The 19,429-nt window shown below is 42.4% G+C and overlaps 1 protein-coding gene across 5 annotated transcripts in view; it reads right to left on the bottom strand.

The window, feature by feature from the left end:
* Positions 1 to 19,429, bottom strand: part of KCNJ5 (potassium inwardly rectifying channel subfamily J member 5) — a 120,553-nt gene that overhangs the window by 70,109 nt on the left and 31,015 nt on the right. For all 5 annotated transcript variants that reach the window (XM_049799533.1, XM_049799530.1, XM_049799529.1 and 2 more), the window contains 2 exons: positions 9,086 to 9,260; positions 3 to 949 (listed from right to left, as the gene is read on the bottom strand). In XM_049799533.1, the coding sequence (XP_049655490.1) occupies positions 3 to 942 (940 nt within the window). In that variant the 5' untranslated portion in view covers positions 943 to 949; positions 9,086 to 9,260. The remainder of the gene's footprint in view (positions 1 to 2; positions 950 to 9,085; positions 9,261 to 19,429) is intronic.

Genomic DNA, 19,429 nt, shown 5'->3' on the forward strand with positions numbered 1-19,429 from the left:
ACCTGTTGCTTCCACCATTCCTTCCAGGATGACCACAATTTCAAACTCCTCCTTCTCCAATTGGGTGCGTGACATCTCCCAGAAGGGGCTTTTCTCGTTGATTTCATGTGAGATGATAAGAGGTGACACCAGGAACAATCTGTCATCTCCAGTGTCAAATCCCACGTTGATGTCTGTTTGGTTCAAGGGGATAAACTCTCCTTCTTTGGTCTGTTTGGACTTAATCAGTTTGGCTCTAATGGAAGCCTCGACAATGTGGGAATTGCGGAGGTCTCCAACACGGAACATGAGACAGAGCTTCTCATCCCTCATGGAAATCACTGCGTTGTTAGAAAACATGAGGGTTTCAGCCCTCTTCTTTGGTTGGCTGATCTTGACAAACATGCATCCCACCATGAACGCATTGACAATGGAGCCCAGAATAGCCTGGATCAGGAGCAGTACGATGCCCTCTGGGCACTTCTCCGTTATGACCCTATAACCATACCCAATTGTTGTCTCAGTCTCGATAGAAAACAGAAATGCAGAAACAAATCCACTGAGATTTTCAACACAGGGGATCCAGTTCTCATCTTCAAGATGGTCCAGGTCTCCCCGGATATAGGCAATGAGCCACCATATGAACCCAAAAAACAACCAAGTGATGGTATAGACCATAGTGAAGACAAGAAGATTAAAACGCCACTTGAGGTCCACCAGCGTAGTGAAGAGGTCACTAAGGTATCGATAGGTTTCTTGGACATTTCCATGGTGCACATTGCACTTGCCACTTTTCTCCATGTAACGCTGACGTGGCTTCTTACCTTCTGCTGATATGAGGCGGGTTCGGTCAGTGGCAATAGGGACATCATCCCGAGCCTGTTTGGGAATCTTCTTAGGCTCTCTGGATGCAACTCCGATGTCCATGTCCTGGTTCATGAAGATCCTAGAATCTCCAGCCATGGCTGGGCTGCAGGAGAACAAAGAAATAAAATTTAAGATAGGAGGAAAAGAGCTGAGACAAAAGCCATTTTGTTTTACTGTCTGAACCATTACAACAGACCAGGACAACAAACATTGCAAATATTAATGTTACACTAACAAACTTTGCCCCATGCTGGTACAGGGCTGGATACTTGCTGATTCTACATCAGGAAAGCTTTTTGCTAGGGCCATGTCTTTCCTCCCAGTATTGTTTTGGGAAACACTTTGAAAGGCTTCAGCACTTCTCTCGCAGCAGCCACTTGCTATATATAACGCTGCATTGAACTGGATGTTAAATACTGATTCATAATAATACACAGTCTCTTCAAACATGAACCAGCTGCCAGTCACTTTGCTCAATGCACTGCTGGAACCTCAGAACATATGGTGATGGTCACGGTCTGGGAGTCATGAAATAGGTAAACCTTGTTACAGTTTTTTGGCTTTGGGGTTTTTTTTTGGTCCTTGGGGTTTTTTTACACTCAAAATTTGCTTGAGATCACAACTAGGAGCAAAGATACATCAGCTTATATCTTCAAGAGGGACTGGAGTTTTTTGATGCCTCAGGTTTTGGGTGCATACCAAGAGAAACCTTAGGAATTAATAGAACACGCTGAGCACCACTGTCTACCTAGATCTCACATAAATCTAAATTATGCATGAAGGTTTCCCTTACAGTCAGCAAAGAAAGGCACCTCCAGGGATAATTCAGATTTCAGGAGTGCTGAATCACTTTCTGGAAGTACCCACCCCCTCCACAAATTATTCTGGGAGCTTGGGCTCCAAATGTGAAACAGGCATTTAATTTAGCATCTTGAATTACATGTCTGAAGGGGTCATGAATCCAGGCCTACTGTTAATCAGATATATCAGAACCTACCCCTTTACTTCATCTGACATTAGACAAAAACACCAGACACTTTTAGAAACCTAACAGACAGCTATTAAAAAGCCCACTGTCAACATGCAAAACTATGCTTAAAAAGATACAAATAAATAATACAAAACGATGGCTGCAATGATTCTTGCAGGTTATAATGTAACATCCTGTTTACCAAGATGATTAGATACTCTTTAAAAAAAACCACACATGGTCCATTGAAAAATGAGTCTTGACTCTGAATGCAGGGCACAGACAAAATCTCTGTGAAAGATTACCTAAGAAGCCTTAGGGATATCAAAGACAGGGTAGCAATATTCTCTATGGCATTCATTCTCTGCATTGTCCTCTGCAAATCCTATTAAAACCTAACTAAATCTGTAACTGCTCCCTGTATCTTTAATCTTCTTATGCGTCTGTGAATGAGCAAAGGTGTAGAGATACAATTAAGAGTATCCTGGGAAAGACAGTTTAAAGATTGAGCAAAGTAGCTTCATCTTTTCAGTATTAAAAAACACAAAGGGTAGGCAGGAAGGAAGCAGAGGCAGGATGAATAAATGAAGCAACAAATTTCCACTTCCATTCTGCTGTAGCCAAGTCTGGTTAACAGCAAAGAACTACTCTTAGCCCTTGTATAAGTCACCATCAATCACTACTCCAATGAAGCAGCCAGAGCCTGTTGCTGGAACCATACCCGCTGGCTCCGTTCACTAGGGAGCCCAGCCATCTGTCCACAACACACTCCCAAGCTTCTTTGTGCTGGCAAATTTGACTGGTTTGAAGGGTTTGGGCTGGGGCTGAGCTCATGCAGCCACAGGAAGGGGTAAATAATAGGGATTAATGATGCTAGGATGGTAAATTAGGAGGAATTAGGTTTGCTACCCCCACTGCATATGATCCTGGATGTGGGATAGATAATCCCCGCACTGTGCTGTTCCCCTCCTCAAACAGCAACATCAAGGATTTTGGCAGGATATTAATCCCTACCTCTATTTCTTTCACTTCTGAAGACAGGACTTCTGAGAGCTGGCTCATGGTATATTTAGATACATCTTCAGCCATTTTCTACTACTTGTTGCAAACTCAAATCTCCCAGGCCATTGGTCTGGCTCTCTGCTGCCTTATGGTGTGTATCTATTTACATGTGTGCAAAGTGCCTGCTAGATGCTGTCAAATTATAAGGGTACATACTGACTCTTACTTACTTCACAACATGTGAAAGCATATGCCAAGTGCAAGTCAGAATAATCACATGCCTTTTTTCTTCCTGCCCCTCCCCCCCCCCCCCCCCTTAATAGGGGAAGAAGCATCCCATCCACTGACTTAAAGAGAATTAGGTGCAAAGAAGAACCTCTTTGCTTTCTTCTGATGAATATAACTTTTGATCTTTCTTTGCATTGTTTGATTAATCTAAAATTACTCCATTTGGACTAAAAAGCTTTTGATCAATCTATGTGTAGAAATGTAAAAACAGGCAAGTGTTGCATGTTTTCAATTTAAAAAGAATTGTTTTAAAGATAATTTTGTTATAAAAGTTATGTTTGAAGCTGAGTTTCACTTACACTGACACTATGTAAGAGAGAATAATCAATTTCAAGACATTAATCTCTAGTGTAAGGTTTCATATTTTAGATTCATGCCAAAGAGACCAAAAGGATCTTGAAACATATTAAAAAGAACAGAATAGAATAAAAACAATCAAAAAGCCTAAATCCCTAGAAATATCACTCTGGTGAAGCAGGCTAGAGGGACTGCCCATTAATGAAAGTACAGGGAAACCTGCTTTAACTAAAACACTCAAGGGACTGGCAACATCACTTTTCTAATGCTACTGATCTTTAACAATAGGTCAAGTGAAATCTTTCTGGAAACCTTCAGGAACACCTTACACAAGTGGTCCATTAAAGCTGAAAAATTCCTGCTGTATATGAACTTTACTGACAGCTTCAGTGGCATTTCAATTTCTCCTAATATTTAATCTTATACTCTCCCATCATAGTATAAGCATAACCTCAGTACATGGTTATTGAAAATAATCAAGCAGATGAATCTTTGCTTTAGATTCTTTAAAAGGAATAGTATTTGGTTAGCAGTTTGAGGACAGGTTTGGATGTCTGAAGACTAGCCAGCTTTCTGTTCCAAATGATTTCAGTATTTTTTCTCTTATTCTGAGAAAATCACTGCTTTTGCCTCTGCCTTAATTCCGCAACTGTAAAATTTGTGATACGGATATGAATGGTCTGTGAGATTCTAGGCACAAGAATCTTCTAGGAAATCTCTATCATTCCCTTATTATTTTAACTGCTCTGGGAAACTTTAGCACAAATGACAAGATACTATAAAAGGACCACTGTACCTATGTAAGGATTTGGTTAACTCCTTCATTGTATAATATACTGCCCCTGCTATCAAGCATACACATCTTTTCCAGATAATGGTAATTATGTGCAAGCATCTCACAGAAGTTTAGGCCTCAGTTTGTAAATCACTGCTTCCTCCAGCAAAGAGATTTGTGAGATGAAACTGCCTCTTATAGTCACATGCACCACCCTGTTTCATTGGTATTTACCATCTTTGGTTAAATGAGGCCAAGATAATAAAAATGTCACTTTTGTACAAAGCTGCTTTCCTTTTGGACAGGCTACTGCAAAAGGAGATGTGAGTCAGTGTATTATCAAGCTTGCAAAGAGGCTTTTTATCAGACTTGCTTTTGCCCAGACGACAGTCTCAGGGCAGGCGGTGACATTTAGGACTCTTAGATTTGCTGAAGAAGAGTCAAACTGGGGTTAGCTGAGTATCTTCAGGAGGCATTGTTTTGCAGAGCTGTCGACAAGCCCTGCCTGACAGAGCTGCAGTACCTCCTGATAGCTCCAAGTATTCAGGATAGAAATTTGCTGAAGACATCGCAGAAGGTAAACCGAGAAAAGTCTGCAAGAAACTTTTTCCCCTGCTGACCATGGTAACTTTTTCAATTTAAATAATTGCTGGCCTTGCTTAAGGATTTGCTTCTGGAGAGGTCTATACTGGCACGCAGGAGGAGTTCGAAGACATGAATTTGTCATCAAGTTTGTTTGTGCAAAATAATACTTCTTGTTTGTTTTAAACCTGCTCCCCATGTTTTCTTGCATTATGAGAATAAATGAGCAACTGTTCTTTAGTGAGCCCCCCACACCTTCCCAATCCAGATTCTACTTAATTCTGTCATCTCTTTTCCCAGACAGGGAGTCCTATACAACTCAACAAGCAGTCAATACAGCAGTAAATACTAAACAGATCATTACTGAAAAACTTGACCTGGTTCTTTTGCTGCCTGTTGGCCTACACCACATAAACCGGAGCCTAGGTTACTGTCCCCACATTCCTCTGGGGCACATATTCTCCTTTGAGTTACACTGCTGCAAGAGAATGAAATTCTTAATTGACAGACGCTAGCAACATGGGAAAGTTGGTAGAGGAATAGAGCAAATTAAAGCCGTAGCACCCAAAGAGAATAAAAGAATTGATTGCTGAACACTGTGTGCTAGTGGAAAGACGGAGGAAGAAGAAATATTAGGAAAAGATGGCCTTTGACAATCTGAAGATAAATGGCTATTAGATAGGTGCTGACAGGTGGGGCTTTGTTTTCCCTGAGAAAGGCATCTTTCCCACTGTCCTTTTATTCACTGCCTGTGTATGCCTGAGACTGAACAGTCAATACCACCAACACAAGGTTGCCTTTGGAGGCATACATATGCACGTGAGAAAAAGAAAGGCAGGTAGATTTTGTGCAAATCATGTCATCCTTCAGTTTTCTGACTTAGATTGTGGTGGCTGCCTCTTTGGAATGTGCTTGGAGATCCACAGGTGGAGGGAATGACGCAGAAGACTTACGCTGTTCAAAACCAGGGCAAAACATTTAAGGGAACTGTACAAGAACGGAGACCCACGGCACTTCGCTAATAAACATGTGATTCAAAAGCTCCCTCATCCAAATAATTGCCTTTCGAAGTGTAATCTCACTCAGCACTGAAGTAGGAAGATGCCTCTCATTTCCTCTTTGAGTTTTCATTAAGTCACAGTGCTGCTTTTCTAACATGCTGACAGGCATGATTTTACAACGGAGTTCCTCCGGGGCTAGAGGAGACACCCACCCACCAGTACACAAAAAAGGGTGAGTGATGATTAACTAGGCAGCTACTAAAGAAGCAGGATGACTTTGTGCCTGTTACAGAGCTGAGCTGATGATGGCGTCTGTCTGCTTAGCGCTCATTAAGCTTAGAAATACTGAAACAGAAGGTGTTCAGTCTTTCAAAAGAAAATACCTTGTAAGAAAATCTCTCTGGGTAGGAAGCTAATATGACACAAAGAAAGACAGAGCTTATGGACATTTGCACTTAACTTTTATCTGCTAATTGCCTCCCAATCTATCCTCCCCAGCACTGCTGGATAATCACAGTTCGAATATCCCTGAGCCCTTTCATTGTCAGCTGTGAGGTAGCAATGTGGCCCCCCATTCCGAGAGTATCCAAATGTTTCAGTGTTCAACACAGGTATCAAGTGCTTTAAAATGTTATTTATTTATTTATTTATTTATTTAAGATCTGTGGAACAAGGAAGTGCTCTATTTCCCATATTTCAAGATGGGGAAGTGCATCACAAAGACACAGTTGCTTCTTCCACACTCACACTGGGAGTCTGTGGCAGGGCAGGGAACTAAACCTAGAGTTTCCAAAATCCTGAATGAGTGCCTGTTATCACCGCACCACTCTTCTTCGCTTCCACCAATCCAGCAGCAGTGAATACAGTCCCTATCTGCTTCAGGTGTGCCTAAAGATTACTCTGAAAAGCCTACATAGCCTGATCTATCAGCATGAATAACCTAGCAAGATTATTTCTAATGCTAAGAAATAATGTTTCTGTTCTCTCAAGTACCTACAGGTTTCAAATAGATCTTTTCCTTCCAATTATGCATGAAAGTATAAAAAATCCCATATGTAACACAAGTTTGCAGTTGCATTAAATATATTGACTTCGGACCAATGCAGAGAAGAGTGGAGAAACTAAACTGCAATGAGAATACAGACTGGGGTGGGGTTTTCGGTTTGTTTTTTTTGTTGTTGTTGGTTTTTGTTGTTTTGGGTTTTTTTAGAAAAAAGATGAAAACAAGACAATGCCTTATGAGACATCATAATTACCCCAGTGTACAGGCTATAACAATTTGTTATAGAACAAGGACTGGAGAACATGGAGTTTCCACAACATAAGGGGTATCTACTACTTGATATTCCACAGTTCAAATGCATAGGGTGGATGAGAGGACATAATCCATGTAACTTTTGGTCACTTACCTTATACTTCACTGAATTAAAGAAGTTGAGCATGAAAAGTCAGTGTGCAAAGGATACAATCACAATATTATGCTCTTAGGTGTTTGTCTTAATTTTGAACAGTCAAATGATATTTTCTTTACCAACAACTAACGCCTGAAAATAAACCAGTTTGATCCTTCCACCTCCAAGGAAGTGACTCTGCCTGAGGCACTCTGCAACCTCTCTGTCTCTGTCCCCAGACTCTATTTTTAGGGGGACCTTATAGCATCCTTGAAAATTTGACTGTTATCTTTCAACCAACACAACTGAACAAAGAAAAAGAGACACTTTTGTCTTGCTACTGGCTGTTTACACACAGCACACACTGAATATTGGGGAAAGCAGAACCTCAATTCTAAGAGAAAATCCTGCCCTAAGAGCACCAACATTCCTGTTCTCCATTGTTTAGGTATTTCACCATTATAGCAACTGAGAATCACTATGTAATCCGCAGCTGTCTTAAAAAAATAAAATAAAATTGAAGGATGTTGATACCACTTCACACCTCTCCAGTAACTTGCATCCAAACAGTTCAAAGATGAACTGATCAAATGCAGGCTCTTTCTGCTCTTTCAACAGTGCTATTGATCGCATTGTGCAAACCACAGAAGATGAGTCACAGAGAGACAAACTAACCTACCTAATACCAAACTGCTGGTTAAGTGCCAATGCTCACCCCGAATGTCCGAGTGGCTCTTGTGACCTCAAACTGAATAGAAAGTGGGTGACTTTTATATAAAGGAGTCTGGAGATCTGTCTCAGAACATGACTCCAAAACTCTGTCTTTTTCAGTCTGTAAATAACTGGGCTGGAACCTTCCAGAGATGGAGAATTTTCTCTTGTGGGAACCAGAAATCATCCTGATCCTTTATCTCCAACTGAGTAGGAACAGTGGGGGAAAGAACTGAACCCCAGAAGTGAAATAACTCCCCCAACACAAACATTGCCAGACGCACTTCCCACATACTATGGAAGATACTGGTTGCCTGGATTGGTCAGAGAACTAGCAAAAGAAGCCGGTTTTGCTTCCCTCTGAGCTACTCTACTATAAATCCAAGGTAGTTGTCTACTTAAAATTAAAAGGGCACAGGAGGAAGGACCTGCTTGATTACAGAATCCCCAAAAGTCAGATGGTAAGCTTTTTGGGACAGGGACAGTTTCTTCCAGTTCTCTATTGGTTCCTGAAACTCTCTGGTCAAAACCAAATGAGAGACATGCTGTATAAAAGTTCGCATGTTACTCCCAACCAGCATGTGCTAATACAAAAAGGAGGGCTCCAGGCACCTTTTTGACCGACGCAGCAGGACATTGGTAAAAAAATTAGTCATGCTTTTACCTCCCAGAGCCATAAACACCCCTAGGGATTCCCAGTGCATTAAATTGCCTGTACTCTCCAAGGGCTGAACATGCCACTTCATCGTCTGGAGACTACACTGCAAGGGCTCTTTAAAACCTAAGCTGACTAGTAAGTATCCTAATTATAAAAGAATTTAATCTTTGACTCTGGGTGAGGATTATGGAGTCACTCCCCCCATTTCAGGACTGATCAGTCTCCCCCCGTCCATTGTATTCCAGTGATCTCTGCTAATCTGGTATCTGAGCAGTTCATCATTTTTAATGTCTTTTTCTGCAAAACACCTTTGCTACATCTGGCAGTGCTTTTGCCCAAGATCAACATCTAATCCCCGGATTCCCAAAGAGTTCCCTAGCAGCTGGCGAGTTAGACAACAGCACATCTCTAGCTCGCACCCTGGCAGGTTTGGGCATAGAAATCTGGTGTTCAGCTAACCTACTACCTCAGCCGCCTGTCCTCCTGCCTTCTGGGCTCCTGATCCTTTGCAACCAGAGAAGAAAAGAAGTGGATTGGAAAAACAAACAAAATCAGGTAACTTACTTGCTAAGAGCAGCTCTGCATCAGTCTTGTGCCTTGGCACTTCGGGGATACCGGACGGTGACAGGACTGAGAGGTAGGTAAAACAGCTGCTGGAAAAGTGTCCGATCCATGCCATCACCAGATTGCTGGGGTCGTCTTCTGATCCCTGGGCTGTCTCCTTCCTTCTTCCCTCTGCCTGTTATTAGAAAACATTTATGTGGCGCTGAAGATTTAAATGTTCATGCCCCTGTCCCTAGGTATCTATCCCTGATTGATCTCCCTTGCTCTGTCAGAGCTGACACGGAGCACTCCAAACCCTCACCCTTCCACTGCTGCAGTGCTAGTTTTGCCTGTCAAATGCCTGCCTTTCCTTGCTCTGCTCTCTCCCATACAAATGAATTTTCGGTGGCATAAAGCTTTTTAAAGGGCTGGGGCAGAGGGGAAGGAGAGAAGAGGACTGCGTGTGATGGGGAGCATCATCTGTTCTGAATGAGCAGCCAAGGGAAAGGTGCCGGGAGTGAAAGCAAAGAGGGGAGGGGTTTAAGCCGCTGCTTTGCACAGAAAGGGCTGGCTGGGGAGGGGGAAGAGGCGCGTATTCCGCGCTTTGAGAAAATGCGAAGCGTTTTGCTCCCCTGGCACCACCTGCTCTTTGCCCTCCTTGCCAGTTCCCCAAGCTCTGTGCGTTTACTTCTCACCGTGCCTGATCCTCGGCTCTCCCCTTGCCCGGGTTCTGCTTTCCCAGATTACTGGATGAGCTGTCATTTTTTTAGGGGGTAGGGGCTGTGTTCTTGTTTTAATATCACACAAACAGAAAGCATTTCCTAAAAAAGGAGGACAGGGAGAATGCAGAAGCTGCACATTTAACAGGGAGCACGTGTGTACATATTCATCGGCACTGTGGAAACTCTCTCTTCCAGGCTGGACCAAGGAATTTGGGAAAAGTGGGGAGAAGGAGGCAAAGCGTAATTCCTCTGGCGCTCTTCCCCTGCCTGTCAAGCATCAAGCTGCCGAAACGGTGTTTGCCGACTGAGTTGTGTTGTTTGCCTGTGATCCAGCTAGTCCCAGGGAATGCTCTCAAAGCTCTTCAGTGGTTTGCCTTTTTTTCCCCCTTTCTTTCTTTTTCTTCCTTTTTTTTTTTTTTTTTTTTAATCATTGATAATACCACACTGTCTCCCTAGCTTACTAAAATATTTCCTTTTCTGAAAAGTAAATATCAGGCCAGCCGCATATACAAAATAGATCTGCCTAGTGACTACAGGTTGCCTTCAGGCTTTGTTGCCCTGTTCCTCTAATCTTGTCCCCTCATCATCCCTAATTCTATTCCAGGGGCCACACACATTACAGCCCATCAGAAATGCTTTCACAGAAGATTTTTCTGGTCAGGAAAAGAGAGCTTGTCAAAACCAAAGCCCTGTACAGGAAAGTGTCAGTATTGCTGGAATTTGAAAGGTATTTTTTCCATGTCCTGCTTTGAATGACTTTTTTTTTTTTTTTTTTTAAAGTCACACTATCACTAATGAAATATGTAAGCATTAGAATGACATTTTTATTTTACTGTATGGACGTTTTGCAACTTATAATTTGCATTCTAGTTTTGGAACAGGAAAAAGTTGAACTAGTGGAATTTCCTGTAGATCAGAAAATCTGATTCCTAACCATCTTAACTCTAGGGTACATAACACCTTATTATGGAAGCTAGGCTGGAAAAGTTCAGACAGACATGCTAAAGAAAGAAAAATAACCACAGCTCTGAATATCATTAATAGTCAAATTGCACAGGCGATAGGGTTAAGAAAGCACATAGCACTTTTTACCAATGTTCTTGTTCGCTGATATGTATGTGGAGGTTGGATCTGGCCAGATGGGATAGGAATCTAGAGTCAGACCAAGGACTTAGGCCATTAAAAATGAGTTTTGCAAATATAATTTTACTTTTCCACTTGTTGTTAGTTTATATTTCCCACTTCACCACAGTATAGGCAATGACATCAGACTAGCCAGTTTGACTCCTGTTTCGCATGCATTAGAGCAGTGCTACCCCAGCTAGGTTGCAAAGAGCATAGAGGACTAAATTCAAATCAGCAGTGAAACTATTTTCAACTAAAGGCACGGTAAAAAACTGTTGATTAAATCCTATGAAATTATGTGAGATCTTCTGCCTGCTCATAACTGTTAGGAATGTTCTTTTCAGCAATATTTATTTTACCTTTTAGGAGTATGTCTGTAATATATGAAATATCCTTATAAAAGTGCTATTTGGGGAGTATGTTAACAGTTTTGTTTTTTTGGTGTTGTTTGGTTTTTTTTTTAATAATCATTCAAACTTACTTAAAAAAGTACTAAACAGTAATTCATACAGCATGAGAGTCAGTCCACCCTAAAATCGTAATGTTGGCATTCAGAGCAGGTTAAGTCCCTGGATGCTGCTTCACCAGCACTAAGGACAGTGTCACCTTCATAAAGGCATCTGCTCTGCTTCTTCGTTCATTTAATCTCTTTTAATAAGATTTAGAATGAATTTTTGTGCTAGGAAAAACTGTCCAGCCAGCAGCCCTAGAGGAACAGAGTCTCTGCAAGTCTGCAGGGCTAGGGTGACATGGTCAGCGTTAGGAGAAGCCTTCCTTCCCACCTCCCGCACATGCTTATCCAATGCATCCCAACTATGAACCCAGTCAACAGCCTCCAAGCGGCCAGGGGTCTCCCAGCCGTGCGGAAGAGTGGGCTCACAGTATGGTCACTTCTGTGGTGACCCTTTGCTCACCTTGAACTACACCATTGCATTGCTCACATGCGAGAAACGGCACTCTGCTTCATGCACTGTAAATAAAAACATTTTCACGTTTTGAGCGGACTCCCATTTCTGCCGACGAGAGTGAAGCTCTGCTAACAGGCACTGCCATCTGCCGGCACCGCGTCCTGCCACCGCTTTCCCTACACACTGACAAAGCTGGGGCACAGGGAGGGTTTAAAGCGGAGTCTGGCTTTTCACAGCGCCCACTGATCTGTCCGGCTGCAGAAAGGCCAGTTTCCCCAACATCTCACATGTATTATTCAGCTGGAAAAAAAGAGACCTCTACTCTAAGGAGATTTGTCAGTTCATGAGCAGGCATATAGTTTTGACACACTTCTGTCTTCACCACAGCTCTGCCAATACCTTATGCAATTACACAGTGCTGTGCTCACACCTCTGTCCAGATGTCAGCTCAGAGGAGAGAGTGGGATTGCAGCACTGATCTGCAGATGCCACCCAGCACGCACCATAAGTACATCTGTGTGCTGTGGTTGCTGTCTGTCACAAGATCTGATGCGCCAGACACATTACAAAGGACAGCGAAGGCCGCAGAAAAGAGGGCGCTTGAGAGGCACTTACTACAGTCAACGTTAAAGGCCTTTTAGGAGCCATTTATTTAATCACCAGAGAGGTAGTACCTTCTGCATGGGTCCATATGAGTGCATGAGTCTTGGTAGACTTTTGCTTTCTTATTCTGACACTGTAAACTAGTGCCTTGGTTCACATATTATTTCAATAGAGATCTTCCAATTTGTACTGTTTAAAGACAAGCCAGACCTGAAAACAGTTTTTCAGCTGGAAACTACACTTCAGTGAGTCAGTGACATCAATGCGCCCTTGCTAAGGTGTTTAAAAAGTTGTCAATGGCCTCACAAGTTTGAAATATGTTGAAGAACTCCAGGTATCAGCTTGCTGCAGAAGGGCAGATTTAACACAAAATGGCAGTACAGTTTGGGTATACTCTCAGGCTAGTATATAAACAAGGAAATGTAGAGGGATTGCTTTTCTGAGTTCTCTCAGTGTTTGGGATGGGATTCACCTTAGGCAATACCATTTAGGATGCGCTGGTTCAAGTCTAAATAGCCATGCTATTTCCTTTCTAAGTGATGCAGAGAGACCGGTAGTATCAGAAAGCATCTAAATTAGACCCTTTTGTTAGAATGGGATGAATGATCTAATTCCAGGAGCTTGTAAATACAAATTTCACTTCAGTGCAACATCTTGATTTTCCTGGGGGTGCTCTCAAGCTCTAACAGCTGTGCTTTACTGTTCAAAGGACATACAGGGCTATTTACAGGGGTGAAATTATGGCAACTGTGGAATGATTAGCTCCTGGATTTGCAAACAGAATAACAAGATGTGGAAGAACAAACTTTGATCTCATTTTGGTATAACTAAATAGCTCTTTGAGGACATGATGTATACAAAAAGCTTTCATAAAACAGTTTGGATTTTTGCTGGTTCCTACAGAATGCAGCAGGGAAGTCTAATTTTTGAGCTTCCATGAACCAAATGGGGAGTAACCTCCATTTCCCTGAGGTTTCACCGCACATAAATGAGCCACCTCCCAAAGAGCACAGACTGTCCCATGACACTTATTACCCAAAGGGACAGTCTTCAATCTAAGCACCAGTGACAGGATCTGTAGCTTGCTCTGAAATCAGTGGAGGCTGTCTTTGGCTTTACATGTATTGAGTGGAGAAGGAGCAACAGTGCCTTCAGGGAGCATTTTAATTTGTTCTACAATTTGATCTCTGGAACAAGAGGTGTCTCCTCCCGTTTGTCAACTATTAACCTACCATCCCACTAGAAGAAAACAGAGTTGTAAGAGCCAGAGCTGGAAACGGCTTCTAAGATTGTCTCATCCACCTCCACTCTTCCCTGGTGCACTCGACTGAATGGGAGTTGAGCTTTCAAGTAAAGCTCTGAGAACCTAGATGTGACAGTCACCCACTCCATCTCGAATTCCTTTTGTGTTTCGGGGCTTATTCAAACCCCAAACTCAAAATGAAACTTGGGAAGTAGGAACAGAGGCAGACAAGGGGAAGGAAAAGTTTCTGCAATAAACCCAGACTCCCCCGCCTCTGTGAAGCATGTGTGGAGGAGTCTGCTTGCCATTTCCTTTGATATGATAATGAGAAGCTAATGCTAACCCAGGGAAAGAGACAGCTCTTCTCACAGCTATATGGGGCTTTTGCCTAGCACTGATTTGCACCAGCCAACACACATCCCCAGCCGTTGCTATCTTTTAACTTCTGGATTGCCGCAAGTGTGTTAGGCCAGTTCTTAGTGAACTGCTGTTATAATTAACGCTAATTAAGCTCTTGTTTTGCAGGTGTAGCAGCAGCAGAACCTAAGGCTGAAGGGCACCCAGAGACTAAACTTCCCACTGAGGCCCATGGTAGCTGCAGGGCTAGAAAACACTAGTGAGAGGCACTGCTGGAGTGTGTGTGAACTTGCACGCGCACGACATCTCTTCTGTGAATAAACTACTACTCCAGCTTCCAGAGTGCCCGGCTGTTCACTGCCTGTGAGCTCAGAAACAACACCAACAAAAAAACCCAGTAGTCATAGCACACTGCTAATGATGACATATTTATGAAAACATTTTCCTTGCTAGGCTGTCAGAATTCAAAAAGGTTTCTGACAAAAGCAAATGCCTTGGTTCTTTCAGGTGGCAATCTTGTTGCATCAACTTCCCTCCTAAGAACACACAGCCTTCCATTTGCAAAGAAGTGTGGGTGCATAAGGGATGTAACCAGAAGGTACAGCCTATCTCTCAAACTCAAACACTAAGTAGCCCCTTCGCTGAAAAAGGATCTCACCTCTTGTTTGTGTTTTTCCCAGCAATGGTAAGAGGTAGAGCCAGCACCTCCTTCATCTAACTGTGACAAATCTACCAGGGTATTTAGTTGATTCCAAGGGATCCCACAAATGTCTTTGCATGAGAGTGTAATAGACTAAATTTTGCCTTTGGGCACCAGAAGGAGCTCAACCAAAGCCCAGCCTGCACACCTGAAGTCCTGGATTGTCACCCACCATGAAACAACGATCCACTGAACATCACAGATCAGCGCACCATAAAACAGTCACTTCCAGCATATTCTGTGGTTACTTAGCAGAAAGCACAATCTACAGGGCAAAAATAATATTCTGGAGATAGATTTTACACAATGCACATCAGCACGTCCAGTTTATTTAACTGGCATATTTTAATACTATTTGCTATCCACTCTTAGGAATTAAAAGCAATTCAGCATTTGTTACAGCAGGTCTCTCACGTCATTGCTCCGAGTTCACTTCAGGATTCTTTTCAGCTCTACTCTGGCAGCAGAAAAAGTGACCCCCACTGACTCTAATGAAGTCTTTTTATTACTGCTTAATCTCCTGTGTGTGTGCCTGGCAGCAGACTAGCAGCCCTGGGGACAAAAGGCCTCTATTTAGTCACAAATGGGTACTGTATGGACAGCCTTTCCCCAGTGCTGGCCTTTCATTATACCCCAAGTGTATTCAGGTGACTGGACAGAGTGGCTCTGGAGCCAGAAGGGGTCTGTTAGAGAGGCTAACCTGCAGGATGCATGATAGACAGATTAGCTGGTAATGCCCCCACAATTAACCCTCGGCTTCTCTATTTCAATTAGTGTCGACTGTGGTGGAGCTCAGAGCCTTGTCCCTTAGGATCTGGCTGATGTCACTAGGGATTTAAAGCTTCAGTCATGGTTAACCTAGGCTAGATTTGAACTAGAGATCTAAAGGTGAAAAATCTTCAAACCGCATTTTAAATTCACAATATACACAGCTCTGAGTTTTAGTAAAAGACTAAACTGTACCTTGCACTAGGATCCTTTCGGTGTGAGAAGGGTAGAGGGAGGGTCCATAACAGAACCAAAATGTGAATTCCTGCTGCCATAAAGGAGTAGCATAGTGGTTGCTGACTACACATGACTACAGCAAACCCTGTCTGCACACTCTTTTCCCCTGCAAGGCCTGGAAGTGCTCTACAAGGGGAATTTTTTGCTTTGTCAAAATTCCAGCGCATCAGCTGGGCAGTGGATCTCCTCTGCAATTAAGTTTCTTTCTTTTACATGCAACGGGCCTTCAAGCCAATTTCTGAGATGTGTCTTACTACAACAACTTCTAGGGAGTCTTTAAGAACAAAACCAATTGTTCCATTCTTCCTCAGATTGCCTATGTCCGGTAAGTAGTCTGCATGGACTGGTTAAATTCAAGAAATATGACTGTTTATTAGAAAATCCCAGTAACAGCTAACTTCTGAGCTCTTGGATTTCCACATAATTTACTAACATTGGGAAGACTTTCAGCAGTTTTTCAGTCATTTGGGAGCTTAAGAGAACCATTTCTAGAATTTTTTTTCAGACCTTGCAGCAGCATTCAATATTTATAAGGAATTCCCTGCCTTGGTAGCAACAACTGACGGTTACGAAAAATAAGTACACTATAAAATGCATGAATATTTTAAGTCTGCCAAAGACTGCTACATGAAGATATTTCCAGCTTTTGCCTGACTGGTTGATATTTAGTTCAAGCAAATAACTCACAAAAGGAAACATATCTAGGAGGGAAGGGAGAAGGTGTATGGGAACTCGCAACAGCTACAGTAAAAGATTTGTCTATGTTTACACAATAAATCAGCAGCAGAATCAGGAAAAGAACCAGTCTTCTGGTTTCTACTCCAGCCACTTATTCAGGGAACCACATTGTCTATTATGCGCTCAGATATTGCTATAGGATTCTGTAGTACATGAATAAAACCTTTCCCCATCCTCCAAATAAAATTTTGAGATTGTGCTGAATCTAGGCTTTTCCACAAAAATGCGAATAACTCATGTTTAATGATGCAATGGAGAGAGAAGATAAATCTTGATATCACTGTAATAAAGTGCCTTTTTATGAGCACTCCTGTTGCTGCCTGACAATACTGGACATGATCCAGGTCTGTTTATAGTGCCAGCATGTCTGTGTCCCTGACTCCTGGCACATCTGTACATTTTGTTCTTGGCATATTTGTATCTATGGAGCCAGCTGACCTTGAAAATCTTGTCAGAGGGAAAAAAAATAATAAAAAAAGCAGCAGCCAGAAAGCCTACCACTGCCCATATATTTCACAGTTATTATCAGAATATTTTTCCTCTGTTCAGTTTGTACAGAGATGACATTCAATAACACTGAAAATGTTCTTACTGTCCCTAGAGAGGCCTGTTCAGAGTAAAACCAAAGGAAATTAAAGACCTATCAAGCAATCCCCCGATACAGGTTCATAAATATAAAACTGCAGGCAGTGACTGGCTAAAGCACTAAGGACAAAATGTGCTAAAACTCTTTGACTTGGGTCCCTCCGTTCCTGCCTCCCCCATATTCCCTACTCTGCAAGGAGATGGGCTAGGTTCCCTACCGCTCTTTATCACTGCATATTCACATAAAACAGAGAGGATGAAGCATTTGCTGTGGGACTAACATGCCATAGTGCACCGCTTCTGTGACAGCAAGGCTTTGCAGCCATCTCTAAAAATACATACCTTTCAGACTGCAGCCTACTGCTGCTGCCTGCTGTAACAACTCCTTTCCCTCAAGTAGTGGATTGGTGTGTGATGGGACACACTTAGGCAGCACACTAGTGTGCCTGAGGCAGTTGATGCTACAGACTATGAGATCTGAATTCCCCAGAAAAAAGATGCCTGCTATTCGGTCCTGCCAGACCCTGTCCCTTTACACAGTGGGCTGTCATGCCTGGAACACAAACTGCAGAATTACTTTTGGGGAACCCTTAATTTGGAGACCTTCCTTAGAGTGTTTCCCATCCTCCTGAAGAATGAATAGATGAGTTTTGCTGTGACCTGCTTTACAACTGTATGAAACCATGATGCAGATCAGTGACGAGCACCTTTCAGGCAGTCCTGAGAAAGAGACTGCACTGCTGAGAGACAAACTGGGTCCTCTGCAATTTTCAGAGTCAAACTTCTCTGGAAGTATGCTGAATTCAATTACACTACCATGCTCACTAGAGTGCTCCCTTACATGCTGTGATTTGTGCAGCAACAGCTCACTAAAGTTGCAGCAAAACTTGGATTTACCCTGCAGTCATTCAGCGAAGCTTTCCTTTCTGGTTGGATTTGCCTGGGGCTTACTCCTTTGCCACTCAATGCACCAACTCAAAATTTCAGATCTGCCTAGTGCTGAAGTTGTACAAGAAAAGATGCTTCACCCAAATGGATGAAATTTACTTTTGTGTTAGTCATGAAATTCATCCAGTGTTTGATATACTGAGCCCGAGATGGAGATCAGTGTAATGTGAGGCCATTATAAAACTTTCTCAGCATGCAATACAACCATAGCAATAACTCAGATGACTCTACGAGTCACACTGCTCTCTGTTGTAAGAGCAGACATAAGGAATTATTGACTAGATTTCCCAGAATGTACCAGTGTAAATGAGGCATAACACCAGATTGTAGACATGTTAAAAAGCGTAAAAATAAGTTTTCCCAGGAAATATGATGCCATATGGACATGGTCTTTGTTCTGGTGAGGCTTCTTTCTGTTCCCCAGGCTTTTCTATGTCATAACATTTTCTAGCAAGATGACTGGGTTATGTCATCTCAGCATTTAAATTGCCTTGGGCCGTGGTGTTTCCACACTAACGATACCATTGGAACTTGCAGATTCAGTACTGTCCCATTCACAGAGAAGTGATTCATTTGTGCTGACAGCTTGCATACACCTTGTCATGCAATGAAGTTATTGAAACTGAATTGCCAGAAAGTCTACGATCGTTGCTTGGGGTGATTTATCTGGGACTTATTCAGCACTCTGAGCCAATGCCAAGAAAATTCCCTCATGTACCTAGACCAGATGTTGTTCTCATCTGAACTATGTTAAATCTGAGATAAAACTACTAAAGCCAACAGACATGTAGTGCTACTATCACTCTTGTTTCAACTCAGAACTACACTCCCCTCTGTGTCCTCCCCATCACCAAAAAATCAGCAAAACAACCACAGCTGGACAAAAAGTTCAGCCTCTCTGATTTCACCTGCTTGCTGTGCAAAATGGTTTTGGCATGTAAGAAACGGTCAACTAATTGTTTTTATTGATGACACTGACCCTAATTTAAAAAGGAAGAGGGAGCTTTGTGGTACTTAGGCAGGTATGACATGAAATTTCTAACAGAGGAGTTTTCTGCCCAAAGCTTCACCTTCCCCCCGCCCCCCCTTTTCTTCCATCTTTTTTTAAGAGATTTTCCCATCCCATCCAGAGAGAGCATTACCTCAAGCAGTCCCTGCACAGCCCAGTAGAGGGTGGTGGGCAGCCACATTGGTTTTTTACTCTCCTGACCATAGTCAGGAGTAAAGCCACACATTTCTCTGCAACATTATTTAACCACGCATCCTATTTGCAAGAAAGTACAAAAGGTTAAGCATGAAGTGGAAGTTTTACTGAAATAAGGTCTTTCCCCATAGCTTTTTCATGGAAATGATATGTGCCAATTTTAAGTATTTTACCCATATATGAAGGCTATATACGAGTTTACAGTTTTAGGAAGTACTTATGAGTTA

This window comes from Accipiter gentilis, chromosome 5 (genome assembly GCF_929443795.1).
Source record: "Accipiter gentilis chromosome 5, bAccGen1.1, whole genome shotgun sequence".
Classification (NCBI taxonomy): domain Eukaryota; kingdom Metazoa; phylum Chordata; class Aves; order Accipitriformes; family Accipitridae; genus Astur; species Astur gentilis.